This window comes from Mycosarcoma maydis, chromosome 19 (assembly GCF_000328475.2).
Source record: "Mycosarcoma maydis chromosome 19, whole genome shotgun sequence".
Lineage (NCBI taxonomy): Eukaryota > Fungi > Basidiomycota > Ustilaginomycetes > Ustilaginales > Mycosarcoma > Mycosarcoma maydis.
In genome coordinates this window covers 241,094-255,240 of record NC_026496.1, presented here as the reverse complement: position 1 = coordinate 255,240, position 14,147 = coordinate 241,094, and the positions used below count along the sequence as shown (strand labels likewise).

General features: G+C 57.4%; 5 protein-coding genes across 5 annotated transcripts; 2 read left to right on the top strand and 3 right to left on the bottom strand.

Annotated features, from left to right (window-relative positions):
• Positions 1–160: 160 nt before the first annotated feature.
• Positions 161–484, top strand: UMAG_05341 (uncharacterized protein; the record flags this gene model as incomplete). The annotated part of the gene is made up of 1 exon (XM_011393742.1): positions 161–484. One exon carries the CDS (start codon positions 161–163, stop codon positions 482–484), a length of 324 nt encoding a protein of 107 aa, XP_011392044.1.
• Positions 485–686: 202 nt separating this feature from the next.
• On the bottom strand, positions 687–2,600 carry UMAG_05340 (uncharacterized protein; the record flags this gene model as incomplete). Its single annotated transcript, XM_011393741.1, has 1 exon — positions 687–2,600. The coding sequence occupies one exon, from the start codon at positions 2,598–2,600 to the stop codon at positions 687–689; it is 1,914 nt and encodes a 637-aa protein (XP_011392043.1).
• Positions 2,601–3,439: 839 nt separating this feature from the next.
• Positions 3,440–4,060, top strand: UMAG_05339 (putative 2,3-bisphosphoglycerate-dependent phosphoglycerate mutase; the record flags this gene model as incomplete). The annotated part of the gene is made up of 1 exon (XM_011393740.1): positions 3,440–4,060. One exon carries the CDS (start codon positions 3,440–3,442, stop codon positions 4,058–4,060), a length of 621 nt encoding a protein of 206 aa, XP_011392042.1.
• Positions 4,061–4,536: 476 nt separating this feature from the next.
• Positions 4,537–7,854, bottom strand: UMAG_05338 (uncharacterized protein; the record flags this gene model as incomplete). Its single annotated transcript, XM_011393739.1, has 1 exon — positions 4,537–7,854. The coding sequence occupies one exon, from the start codon at positions 7,852–7,854 to the stop codon at positions 4,537–4,539; it is 3,318 nt and encodes a 1,105-aa protein (XP_011392041.1).
• A 1,453-nt stretch (positions 7,855–9,307) lies between these two features.
• On the bottom strand, positions 9,308–12,931 carry UMAG_05337 (cytoskeletal protein-binding protein SLA1; the record flags this gene model as incomplete). Its single annotated transcript, XM_011393738.1, has 1 exon — positions 9,308–12,931. The coding sequence occupies one exon, from the start codon at positions 12,929–12,931 to the stop codon at positions 9,308–9,310; it is 3,624 nt and encodes a 1,207-aa protein (XP_011392040.1).
• Positions 12,932–14,147: the final 1,216 nt, after the last annotated feature.

Genomic DNA, 14,147 nt, shown 5'->3' with positions numbered 1-14,147 from the left:
AGTGGGAGCATGGGAGTTCGTCGGCGGTCGCAACAGGGGTGGATACGTTGACTTCCAGCAAAGGGATCCACCAAGGTCAGACGTCGATACCTGCGGTTGCGGCGGGAGCGCGCGGTTGGAAACCCCACTCGTGACTACATCTCGGCTCCAGCATCACAGAATGTCACTCGTCACTTTTGCTTGCACTCTCCTCTCCGTTTCTGCGTCAATCCTACCTCACAAGTGTGGCTCCAGAGCATACCGCATACTGCGCCCCACATCGCGCAATGATCCATTCATGGTTATGATCGCTAGAGCTCTCGTGACCCTTCGCCTTCGCTTGCGTGTCCCGAGGAATGAACGCCTGAACGTCTCCGCAGACACACACTGCGCTTCCGTCCGTGCACCTGTAGACCAGCTCAAAAAGCTTGCACCAGCGTGCATCGAGCGCTCCGATCCTCTTTCCCCACATGCTGCCACCGCTGTCTGTCCAAAACTCGGCTAAGCCAGCAGGCGGCTCTCCAACATTCATGGCACTTATTTGCATCCTTCCATTCGCCGTCGCCGACAGCCCCGATTTGCGCCCACATCAGATCGGGATCTAAGATACACACACATACCCCCCCCCCATACAGACATCACAAAACATTCTTTCAACTCGTCTATCAAGCATTCGTGACTTGTGATGGCTAGTTTGCTAACCGCACCTAAGCTCGCTCAACATAGTTGGCGGGGAACAACCCCTGAGCGCCCGTACGCTCGTTTGTACCGCTCCACCAATCATCGCTGATCTGGTCGTCGACGTGGATGATCGTGTCACCCTCGGCGAAGGTAAGCTCGTTGTCTTCCGACGCGTCAAAGTCGTACATAGCTGTGCAGACCAGACCGCGGTCCTCTACGGCAGCAGCAACGCGTGCAGGAGGCGGCGGAGGAGGCGCGGGCGCTTCCTCTTGCAGAGCAGGTGCTGCAGGTGCTGCAGGTGCTACAGGCGGAGCAGGCGGCGGTGGGGGAGGGGGTGGAATGCCTTGGTCGTCTTGCTCTTCTGTCTCGCTAGCGGCAGCAGCAGGTGGGGCTGGCGGTGCTGGCGGTGCTGGCGGTGCGGCCTCTTCTTCCGGCTCAGCCTCGCCTTCAATCAGCTCCACGTACGAGGCAGGGAACAGACCCTCTTGACCGTGCTCATCTACACCTGACCACCAACCTTCGTCGATCTGTTCAATGTGTGAGATGATCGCTCCCTCGACAAGCGTCAATTCGTTGTCTTCAGCTGCTTCGTACGCCCACGCAACGCGACCGCGTAGACCCTTGTTGCTGCCAGCACTGACAGCAGAGAGATGCGTCGACTCTAGTTGCTCTGCAGCTCCTCCCACATCCGCCTCTGTAGGAGCAGGGGGAGAAGGAGGAGCGGGCGGTGCAGCTGGCGCCTCTTCCTCGGCTTCCTCGGGTGCGGATACAGCTGCAGCTGCAGGAGGTGTAGGAGGTGCCGGGGGCGCGGGGGGAGCAGCAGGCGCAGGTGGCGCGTTTGCGGCGGCAGTAGAGCCCGTACCAGCTCCACCGGTGCCAAAGCTAGCCGTTCGCATCCCGGACGAGAGCTGCTTGACTCTGGCCTCTTGCTCTTCTCGTTCCTTACGCGCCGCTTCCTGCCGTTGGCTCCAAGTAAGCTTGCCTGACGCTCCACCCGAAGCGACGCGTGGTGCTGCCGGTGCAGGAGAGGATTCGCTCTCTTGCTGTCCAAAGGGGAAGCGATTGGCCATGTTGAGTTTGCCCGGCTTGCCTAAGCTGATGGGCTGGTACGCCGTGCCGACCGGCTGGATACGGTCGTCCTCGGCAGGCTTTGGCGGCGCAGACGATGCTTCTGGACTAGGTGCAGGTGGTACTGCAGAGGTGCTGACCAGTCTCGAGGCAGATGCGGCTGGTGGCTTGGGAGCAGCTGGTGTCAGAGCCGGAGTGGATGCAGCCGGCGCAGAGTCAAAAGCAGGCGCACTGACACGAGGCGCACTGGGAAGCTTGGGTGCGGGCGCAGTTCCAGATCGGATCTGTTGCAGCTCGTCGCGCTTGGATGAATAGTTGGTACCGACGGGAGCGATTGTGTCTTTCGGCGCAGTCTTCTGCATTCCTCTGATGTCGGGGGTTCCGATCGGCTTGTAGCTCGTACCAACCGATCCGATCGGTCCACCCGCGTGCGTGTTGGCCGCCTTGCCTGCAGCAGAATAGTTGGCGCCTGAAGACTCTGCAATCCTGCGCATGATCAGCTTCGGATCGACATCAGCTTCGGACCTCGCATTGATGCTGACATGGTATGCCCTCAGATACTGCGCCACGGCCGACGAGTGGGTGGCGAACAAGCCCTTGCGGTTCTCAGGTACACCTTCACCGCACCAGTTGATGAGCGCAAACTTGGGCAGCTGCGTGTTAGGATCCTTGACTCGAGCAAAAGCGTACTGGATGCGACCGTCAGAGAACTCCTCGTTGAGATCGTCCAGATCGCCATTTTCGACCACCTGGACGCGAAGATCGTTGGATGCCTTTTCGTACGTGAGCACCAGGTAGTCCTTGACGCCATCAAGCACCTTTTCGTAGGCATCGCGGATGGCGCCAGATGAAAGATTGACGTTGAGCGACATGTTTGCGGTTGAATGTCGTGATCAAAGAGAAGGAGAACGCGGTCAAACACAGCGTTGAGTTCTGTCGATCTACCAAAACCTCCGCTCCCGGCGTGTGTGTGCGCAGTATGCGTCGTGTCTTCGAAGGTGGAGGAACAAGCGTGGCTGTGAAGCGTGAAGCCAGCTCAAAACGCACGGAGCACGCGTTCGTGACCAGACATCCCTCATGCGTCGTGCGTCGTGCGTATTTTGGTCAGGTGCAGCTGAACACGGCGTAACATTCTACTTTTGCCCCAACAATCACGAATGCCGTTTACACCCGAAGGTTCGGACAACAGTCACGAGTCACGAGTCTGGCTAGACAATCGTGAATCGTGAATCCTCTTACGAGCCGGTCACTGGTCTCGGTCCGCACTGACCAGAAGCGGGTGGACAGCACGCGTTCTGCCCGATATCAGAGTGCAAGTTTCAAGGTCCTGATTCGATTTGCGAGCAGGCAGGCTGCGTATTGGCACAAGTTGGTATGTCACTCGACTGCTGCCTTGGCGTTCGAGCAAGCGGCGTGCACTTTTTGCGCATGTAGTCCAGTCAAAAAGCACAGATCTGATCGTGGATTTTATCGATCGGCGAAGCACCGACGAATTAAGCGCCGCGTTGGGGCCATCTTGATCACAGTTGCGAGTTGGCGTGGCATGCCGGATTCGTGATTTTCAACAAGCGAGGCGTGAGGTGAGAGAAGGCGCGCAAGGGACGAGTGGTGCGTGCTTTGTTGAGGGTTTCACACAATTCACGATTCTTCTTTGCACCTTGCTTGCGTCTCTTCATCACGCACCTCATCATCCACGGAAACGCTTGATAAAATGGTTGGAACTCTCGTCCTTACACGCCACGGTCAATCCGAGTGGAACAAGCTGAACCTGTTTACCGGATGGAAGGACCCTGCTCTCACCGAGCTTGGTCGCGAGGAGGCACTCACTGGTGCCAAGCGAGTCGCTGCTACGGGCATCAAGTTCGACGTGGCGTTCACTTCGGCTCTGCAGCGAGCGCAGACCACGCTCGGTATCCAGCTCAAGGAGATTGGTCAGGAGGACATCCCTATCCACAAGGACCAGGCTCTGAACGAGCGCGACTATGGCGAGCTTAGCGGTCTCAACAAGGACGACGCTAGGAAGAAGTGGGGCGAGGACCAGGTGCACATCTGGCGCAGAAGCTACGACATCCCGCCTCCCGGTGGTGAGAGCTTGAAGCTCACCGCCGAACGTGTCTGGCCATACTACCACAAGGAAATCTTGCCGCTTGTCAAACAGGGCAAAAACGTCATCGTCGCCGCCCACGGTAACTCGTTGAGGGCCATGATCAAGGATATCGAGAACATCTCGGACGACGACATCGTCGGCCTCGAACTCGCTACCGGTGTTCCCATCCTGTACAAACTCGACTCGGATGGAAAGGTCGTTTCCAAGGAGATCCTCCAGGGCTAAACCCCTCCACACTCTCCGTAAACCGACACGATGCCCTTTCCTCCCCCCGCATCGTTCAAACAACCTCACCAAATACTAGACCCTCACAATCTTAAACGAATCTTGTCCAAATCTACCCGTGTCAGCCCGCCACAGCGTGCTGCAGACCGCGTGACGTTGACGTTGCAGAGAAGATGACCAAGCCACGTGATTACTCAGCTTCACGACATCACATGCAGCCACAAGCCTAGGCCTTGTCGCGTGTTGTAAAGTCCGAGAGAATTCGAGAATAGATATCGTTACAGCGTAGAAGCAAGAAGAGAACCACAGAGAGAATTTGTTGATGTAGAGAAAAGTGATCGACGAGACATCCTTGGCGGGGCAGGAAGGGAAGAGTTCCAAAAACAGGGCTGACAGGCGCAGAGGCTGAGCGATCGAGGATGAAAAGAGAAAACAGCGGTTCCACAGATACCCTCTAGAGAAGATCCAGTAAGCATCTAGGCGTCAGGCTTGGCGTCTTCACCATCCCGCTCGACCGCAGGCACAACGCTGCTTGCAGCAGTTCCGCCACTCGACACAGCCGTACTGAGACTCGTCGACGAGCTGAGCTGCGCTCCCACACCTGGCTGGTCTCCATTCTCACGCGTCTTCCCCACCTTCTGCATAAAGTTGGCCACCCTAGCCAGATCGACATCGGGACCATCACTTTCCATTGCGGTAAGCAACTCGTCGAGCATCGACTCCACCTTGTCCTGCGGGATATTGGCGCAGATGGCTACGACTTGTTGGCATTGCGATTCCTTCTTCGCGCTCGAGTCTTCCAGTTCGGAAATCGTCGAGGATAGTTCGTCGCAGCTGGACTGATAGAAAGACACGAGCCAGCGCAGACGGACCAACTCGTCTTGCTCGACCACCTCTTGCGTCACAGCAGAGGTGCCGACCGCTTTCAGATCGGATTGAATCGTGTCAAACGATAATATGTCGTCGATGAGGGTTTCAAGATTAGACGCACGAACAGGCTTGACATCTTCAGCACCGTCAATGTCCATCTTATCTGCCGACTTGTCTGCTGGAGCTGCCGAAGCGGCATTGGCAGCTTCTTCTACGAGCTGTTCCAAACTCAAGTCAGCATCCGCCTCTTCCAAACCAAGTTGCGCAACGATGGCACGACGCAGATTCTGGACACGTTGACGAGCTTCGTCCTTCTCGGCGAGCTTGGCTTGTGCAGCAGAGACCGTCTTACGACGTGCTGCGAGGTCTCGAGTAGCAGCCTGCAAATGACTCTGGACCGTCGAGACGGCATCTTGCTTTTCCTTGAGTTCGCGCTCAAACGAAGACTGAAGATCGTCGAGCGTCGAGCTGAGCTGATCGCGCACGTCGGAGCTCTTCATCACTGGCACTTGTGCCGGGCGAGTTAGTGCCGAGATAATGTCGGACGGGTTCTGCGATGCTAGATCAGCTGCAGTCAGTGGTGGCAGCGACGCGACGGTGTTTGTGCCATCATTCTGTGATGGCGTTAGCGAAGCACCATCGGCGCTCGACTCAATGCCCCAGTCGGAGGGACGAATACCAAGCGCATTGGCAAGGTCCTTGCGTGCGCCGACATCGAGGAGCATACGCACCATGCTGGCATTACCCAGTCGTGCGACAATACCCAGTGCAGTCTCGCCATCCTCGTCCTGTGCATCGATAAGGCCCTTGTACTTGGAGTTCTTTTCGGCACTAATGTGTTCGAGGACGCAGGCGAGATAGTACCTCGCTGATGCGGCGCGGCCTTTGAGAGCAGCGACGAGCGAAATATGGTGCAGAACGGTGCGCTTCTTGAAATCACGAGTGTTAAGCGAGGACGAGAGCAAGTTGAGCAGTGTAGGGAAGGACGAGGCGTCGTACGAGTTGGTGACCAGCACAGATCGGTGGAGAGCCGTCTCACCGGCGTGGTTGCCAGCATGGATGTTGGCTCCGCCTTGCCATGGAGGTCGCGCCACCAGCGTTCGCACAAGCTTGACACGACACAAAGCAGAGGCCCAATGCAAAGCAGTATGACCGTGGTCGTCTGTGATGAGATCCACCGTGGCCTTGGGTCCATCGGTGCCACTTGCGCCGAGGCCACCAAGGCTTGCCTTTTCTCGTAGATCAGCTAGCAAGCTGTCGAGCTTGGCGACGTAAGCGTCGTCGTCTTCGTCCGCCGCAGACTGAGATGCGCCCGCGCCGGTGGCCTCGCTGACGCCCGGCAACACACCATCGTCGGAAAAGAGGCTGACGAGGCGATCGCGCATGCGCTTCTCGCCCTCATCGTACGGCTTGGGGGGAAGGGCGCGATCAGCGTAGCGAGGCACAGCGCCATCCCGACCGGCTGCGTCGGGAGGACCAACAGTGATGCGGTGGCCGCGAGGTGCCGAGGCAGCACGTAGAGAACCGCCGGCAGGTCCGAGCGCGTTGAGGTCTTTGACGGGGGAAGGGCCAAGCAAGAGACCGTCGTCTCGTCTTTGCTGTTGCGGACTGGTCAATCGCGAACGCTTGGCCGCCGAGGCACCGTCCTGATCGGTTTCGGAGGCCTCTCGTTTGCCAGCCCCGGTCGAGGCAGCTGTGGCGGCGGCTTCAGTGCCGTTGCCATCTGCCGCAGCCGAGGACGGGAGTGGCACGCCTTGAGGCGTGTAGCCATAGACGTTGTAGCTGCGAAGGGCGGCCTGCTCTGCCGGAGTGGAACCGGGTGGGATGGCAGGAGGGCCGGGATAGGCTAACGCTGACGCTGCACGATCGTCGACAAAGGTACCGTTGGATAGAAGGCCGGCGGTGCCAGGTGGCATGAAGATCGCTGAAGAGATTTCTTGCTCGTGGGTCTCCTTAGGCGGGCGCAATGAGAGGAAGCGAGGCTGCTGGCTTGGGCCGCCAAGGCTTGCAGGAGCCGGCGAGTAGATTTTGGAAGGAGTCGAGCCTCTTGCATCGTTGATGGCCGAAGCCGACGAATTGCGTGCCGACGCGGCTGGCTTCTTGCGCTGGTAGAGCTTGGGGATCTGGTCGGCAGTGGCAGGGTCAAATTCGAGGATGGGCTGGAGGAGATGCGAGACGTTGTACTCGGCGGCGACTTGTTGTGCCCGCTGCAGAGGAATCCAGGTACCTTGAAACTTGCCGTAGCCTCCCTGGATCTTTTCGTGTTCGCCAGTGAGGATGCTCTTTTCAAGGATCTTTGTACGTCGCGTCTTTTCGATGCCGGCGATTTTAAGGATCTGAGTAGCATTTAGCCAGCCGTCTCCACGGCGACGCATAACGGCGATGCCACGGACGGTGATCTCGTAGACGGGGACGTTGGAGTACGTAGCGAGGTAGACGGTAGGAATGTTGCCGACAGGATTTTGGAGGGCAGCGTTGGCCTGCGCTGGGGTCAAGTTCTTGAGATGGGCAGGTGTCAAGGGACCGGAATGAGCAGGGGTAGAAGCGCCATTGATGGCAGCAGCGGAAGCAGTGCCCTGGGTAATGACCCTTTGAAGGCTTTCGGATGCAGCCGAAGTGCCTGAGGTAGCTGTGGTAGACATGTTGGGGTTGGCGGGAAGCAAGCCAGCGCGTTGGAGAGCGGATGTGGTGAAGCTAAGGCTGGAAGCAGCACGGGGGGACTGCTTGGACGCGTGGATGATCGAGGCGTGCGGAGACGTGAAGCTGACGCCGTCGACAAGCGAGCTCGCAGCAACCTCCTGCACGGGTTGGAGAGGCTTGGAGGTGTCCGTCAAGATCGACGATGGAGCAGGAAAAGAGCTTGCTTCGTGCGCGTACGTGTCTGAAGCTGTCTGGTCCTGGTTGGCGAAATAATTTAGAGGCATGTGTGAAGAAGCCTGGCTAGGATGTTGAAAGAGCCGCTCAAAGGCATTCGCCAAACGCTTGTCGGGCCTAGCCTAGAGCTGTGCAAGGTATGGCAGACTTGAACAAAAGCCTTGCTTGCTCGTTGCTGGTCGAAGGTAGCAACGTTGAGTTTCGAGATTTCAAAGACGTTTGCGCAAGAGGGATGCGTGGTGCTACCAACGGCTACCAGTGTCGACACGAGGACGAGGGTGAATGACGACGCGGTGGAAAGGAGACCGTGATTGGAATATATGGAATGAGCTGTTGGATGAGCGCTTCAAGCCAGCACAAAGCGATGCGTCGTGAGTAGAAAAGTCACGAGTCGTGAGTCGTGAGTGTTGGATTTACGAAGAGAGCGAAAAGCAACGGAACGCTAAACGTGCACCTTTTCGGGGCGCGTCGCTTTGCGTGTGCTGCTGCTGTGCCTGAGAGGCGGGAACGTCACGAGTTGGCAGTCAGACACGAGAGAGAGAGAGAGAGGTGTGTGACAATCGTGAATCGAGAATTCGTGATTCGACTTTCCACTTACAACTGACCACGCACGATTCGCGATTCGCGATTCACGATTCGTGGTTGCTGATTGCTCGCGCTGCCGTTGTGCTTTTCATTTCACGTTTCCTTTTCGTGCTCGGTTTCGTCACACGCGCAAAGAGACGCGGCGGAGGCGCTCCGTGGTGCGGTTTGGCTCACGCCTTGTCGGTGTGCGTGTTGAGCTTTTCTCGCAAATTCACACGATTTACGAATGAATTCACTCAAGTTAAGTTACGTGATCCACGATTATGGATTTTTGCTGGCTTTCGTGGCCTTCGCGTTTCTAACAGCGATTATCGTTCTTCAAGAGCTTGTGCGGATCGTACTGTAAGTCCAACTGAAACAGAATCTCTAGCCCTGTCTGGACCACGACACTTGCAAAGCTCCATAACAGCAGGCTCGACCAACGGGCGGCCCGGATGATTTGCAAGAGCAAGCTGCGCTGGGTTCAGCTGTCGATTTGGTGACTCATGTGACGGATTCAAGCACTCTCTACTCGTGACTGTTAGAAATGGCTCGAACCGCGCCAGTAAACGCGTCGCGCTCTTTGCTTCAACGCCAAAAATCACTTGAATCTAATCGTCGCTAAGCGAAACCCGATCCATCTCAATCCATCGCAAGCGCCGTCCAGTTGCATAACTACAGGCCGCCGCTATGGCATCTCGGCTTGCTCGTTGCGCGTCACCTGTCCAGTCTCGGCCCGATCTGCTCACTCGCCCGACTTTCTCTGGATCTGCTGACGTTCTCTTATCCGTGCCTCTGCGGCTCACTCTAGAGGCTTGAAGTCATTTCCCTTCGCACCGTGCTGCGTCGATATCGTTGAATTCAGAATAAAAAATGCATGTAGACCACCTGTTCGCACATCAACAACCATCCACCAATGCTCACTGTGCGCGAGACGGCTTAGAATCCTCCACCAAAGCCACCACCGTAAGCGTTGTTGTAAGGATACTGCTGTTGTTGCTGCTGCTGCTGTTGTTGCGCCGACTGTCCGAAACCCATGCCCGTAAACTGAGGCATCACCCCACCAGGCTGGAAGCCCGTTGGCTGAGGCCGAAGCGCGTCGTACTTTTCGCTCGACTGCGGCGCAGCATTCGGGTCCTTGGCGAAAGCTCCCGTCTTCATCTGCTGGAAGATGTTGGACGCCTTGAACTTTTCCTTTTCGTCTTGTTCCGCTTGCAGCTGTTGTCCCTGCTGCTGCGAACCCATTCCGAAGCCTGTCTGCTGTGTCATCATCTGCTGTGCGTTCTGGCCAAAGTTGTTGAACCCCGTTGCTTGCGGCTGCATACCCATGCCGACCAAGCCCGTCTGTTGTGTGCTGATCTGGCCACCTGTAAAAGGAGACGAGCCATTCATACCGTAGCCGTTGCCGTTACCGAATCCAGTGGCTTGCGGCTGCATCCCCATGCCGCCCATCACACTCATGCTTCCCATACTGTTGTTGAAGCCCGTCATTTGAGGCTGCATGCCCTGCATACCTTGCATTCCCCACCCAGTCAGCTGCGGTTGCATGCCAGTCATCTGCATGCCCATCATGCCTGTCTTGGTGGGCACAAATTGTCCTGTTCCCTGGGTTGGCACCAACGGCTGCAACAGGCCTTGGTTGGCAGGCACAGGCGCAAACGGTCCGCGTGGCGCATTCGGGTTGTACATCTGCGATTGGCCCAGAAACGACGATCCAGGCGAAGGGCTGACACCGGGACGCGGGCTAACGCTTGCTGACGGCGCCTTCATCGCGGCGAGCTTCTCAAACAGTGCAGAGTTTGGGTCAGCAGGCGGCGCCGAAGACGCCACAGCGACTGCAGCTGGAGGCGGCGTGGGTGCAGGCGGCGCTGCAGGCGCTGCAGGCGTAGATGGCGCAGGCGATGCTACAGTCGGCCGCGCAGGTGTCGTTGGCTTGGTGCTCGGCGGTCGTGGCGTCCATGCGTCGTCGTCGAAGCCATTGGCGAGCGAAGAGCCGGTGCGCTTCGGAGCCACTGCAGGGCTCGCCGTGGCTGTACGAGCGGGAGGCGTAGCAGTGCGAGCAAGCGATTCCGAGGCGGCCGCCAACGAGGCAGCATCCACATTGCTGCTGCTAGTGCTCTTTGGCGTAGGCCTACCGCGCCGCGTGTTGTTCTTGAGCGTGCCATCCGGGCCTGAGAAGAGCTGAGGCGGCGCAGGGCTCACCGAGTCGCCTCGTCGAGCCGAGCTTTCCTGTTCCTGCAGCTTGCGCGCCAGCTCCTCATCTGCCTTGATTTGCCTTTCCAGATCCGCTGCAGTGTTGGCGTTGGCACGACCAGAGGCGCGCGACGAGGACAACGAAGAGTGCGACTTGTCTCGGCGATACTTTTTGTCGATGAACTTGGTGACTCGGATAATGTCGCCCTCGCGCAGACCAATGCTACGCAGTGTGCTGGGGTCAAGATCAGCCAGGACCGTCTCGTCGATCTTATCTCGCTCGAAGGAGCTGGCGTAACGAGTGCAGTCGTCCACATCAACACCAGCAGCGAGGAAGAACTCGAACCAGTCGACGTTGCGCTTCGGTCCCGATCGTGCTGATTCGCGGCGGCGCTGTTCACGCTCCTTCTCCTTTCGACGTTCGCGCTCTCGTTCACGGTCCTCGCGCGGCATCCCAGCTACTGCAGAAGACTGGGGTCGGCTCGACTGGCGTTCTCGCTCTCGTTCGCGTCGTCGTGCAGCGGAAGCAGCGATCTCTTCGTCGGTAGGGTTGAGCTTTTTTCCCGTAATGTCTTCGAGGAAAGCAATGTCCCCGTTCGACATTTTCTCGATGGCGACCTCAATGACAACGCCGTTCATCTTGTGCAGACGGATCTTTCCTTGGTTGAAACCGAGGAACTCAGCCTCGACCTTGAAAGCGCCAGTGCGGTCAGTCCACATGCGCGTGTTGGTAGGCGAAGGCTTGGAACGGCTACCGCCGTCTTTGGGGCGCTCGGGTGCGCTGCGACCTTGAGGGATCGCGACGTTTTTGGCAGCGCGGCTGACGTCGGTGGTGCTGGGTCGCTGTGTGAGCTTGGGAGGCGCAGGCACGGGCTGTGCTTTGAGAGCTTCTCGTCGCGCTCTCTCCTTCTCCTCTCGTTCTCCGCGCTCCCTGGCCTCCCTCTGCCGATCAACAGCCTCGCGTTGACGTTCCGCTTCAGCCACAGTGGCAGCTTCCTCCTCCTCTCGTCGAAGGCGCTCTTCCTCTTCCTGTTGCGCAGCTAGAGCAGCCGCAGCCGTAGCGCCCGAGCTTGCACCTGCAGCTGCGGAAGCGTCAGTGGCCTCGACGTAGCTGGCGGGCACAACACCCTCCTGACCGGCATCATTGCGAACTTTCCACCAGTCGTCGTTCTCCTTTTCGAGAATGATGAGGTGTTCGTTTTCGGTCACGGTGAGCTCATCATCGCCTTGAGCCTCAAAGTCATACATGGCCACGCCATGTTCGACAGCCTCCTCCGGCTCAGCAGCGGGCTGTGACTGAAACGAGACATTCTTGCGAACGGGCGGCGGAAGGGTAGCGCTTGTAGTGCGTGTGGGCGGTGGCAGCGCTGCTGCGCTAGCAACAGGCGGAGCAGGTGGAGGCGGCGGGGGCAATGGCACTGCAGCAGAAGCAGCAGCGGCGGCGGCGGCGGGAGGAGCAGGAGCAGGAACAGGAACAGGAACAGGGGCTGCTGCTGCTGTGAGAGCGTTGGCCTTGCTCACCTCGATTTTTCTGATAATGTCGTTAGCAGCATCCTTGGAGCCTGCATGAAAATCCAAGGTGGACTCGGACAGGCCTGCTTCGGGTGAGAGTTGGAGGTGGAGTGTCTTGCCCTTTTCGAGCGAGTGGCTGGCGATGTGAAGAATGCTGATCTTCTTGACTGGAGTCTTGTCACTTTCCGAAGCAAAAAAGAGCGAAGCGTTGCCAATACCGAGAGTGCCCTTCTTTTTCTTCTTTTTGCTATCCAAGGCCGACACGGGCCACATCTTGATGTTGTCACCCTTGCCGAGCTGTGCCGTCTGCGGAAGATGGATCTGAGGGATGGGTGCGCCGGAGCCGGTGACATCGGTATCGTCGTCGTCTTCATCGTCTTCGTCGGCGGCTGTGTACTCGTCCTCAACGGCTGGAGCTGCACCTGTGTCCACCGCCTCAGCTTCGTCGACATAGTTCGCAGGTACGTAGCCGAGCCTTCCCTCACCGCCGCTGAGCGGGTCGTTGCCCTGCTTCTTGACAAGAAGCCATACGCCATCTGACTCGTAGACGCGAAGCAGCTCGTCTTCTGCCATTGACAGCTCTTCCTCGGTCTGTGCCTCGTAGTCGTACAGAGCACGGCTCAGGCGGATAGGTTCGGCTTCCTCGACGTAGTTGGCCGGGACGAGACCAACGGTGCTGTCGTCTGAGTCGTCCTGAATGGGGGTGCCGTGCTCATCGAGACGACGCAGCTTGGCCTTCCACCACTCGGGGTCATCAGACTCGAGAATGTAGAGGTGGTCATCCTCGGTAAGGTTGAGCTCGTCCTCGGCCTGAGCTACGTAGTCGTAGAGCGCCTTACAGAGCGCTACGTACGCCATGGCCGACTAGAGGATGACAGGTTTTTCGTCCTCCTTGCTAGACTGGAACGTGGAGCTGTGTTATGTGATTGTGTAATAGAGAAGGAGAAGCGCTGACCAGCTTTGCTTGAGCTGGTGAGTGGTGGGATTTTCGAGGTCCGTTTTGTGCAAATGCACGCTGCTAGCCCGTAGCGGGATTCAGAGATGGAAGCCGTTGATCGAGGTCTGTGGTGAGTGAATTGTAGAACAGGGACGGAGAGGATGCGGCAGACTAGGCAATATTGGTTGCGGCTGGAGGAGAAGCTCGGCTTCGAATCCAAGCAACAAGAAAGACGTATCGTTGCAATCTGTGAATCACAAAGTCAGCCAGCCATCTGTGGCTGTCGAGGTGGGGTGTGGCAGCCAGGCAGGGCCAAGACGACTTAGCCTGCTCACGGACGGGCCGACCGAAAAGCAGCCAGACAGCGTCGTTGTACTTGCTCATGCGGTCACCGAGGCGGCAGAGCAGTAGAATAACTAGCAAACAACTGCAATCACGAATCGTGAATTTCTCAATCACATTCGTGATTTACACACACGCGCGGCGCACAGCTTTCTTGTGGAGCAATTCACGATTTGGGCGCTGCTCGGTCAAGTCATGAGTCGTGAGTGTGACCGTGCGAGACCGTCTCCCCAGTAGCTCTCTGTTCTTTCGATCCAAGCTTAATACAATTCGTGACTGGAACGAGGCACAATCACGAGAATCCCAAACATTACTGTACACTGCTCCACACTGGAGGATGAGATGAATCCGCAGCTACGCACGATGATTCAATTCGCTCAACGTCTGATCTTCACAAATCAAATGTCAGCTATTGCTCTAAAACTTTACAGAGCCTTGGTTCTTAGAGCGCTGGCTGTGATCGCCCAACCGATGGAATCTTCAGATTCTAACACGTCTTACGGCCGACAGTGGAATCGCGAATCGTGAATGCGACGAAGCCAAGTCACGAGTGTGAGAATGGGTGTTTTGTTAGAGCGTGAGTCGCGGGAGGAAGCGGGAAATAATTTCAGACATTCGTGATTTTCGTGATTCGTGATTTCGTGGTTCGTGGATTCACGATTAAAATTCAGATCGGGGTGGAATCATGGTTGGTTTGCAGACATGTTAGTAAGCTTCGGGTCCGTGTCAACCCTTTTCAGGCCGAGAAAGAAGATTCCCAATTGACAAACTCGTCACCAAGCCGCTAGGCGGGAC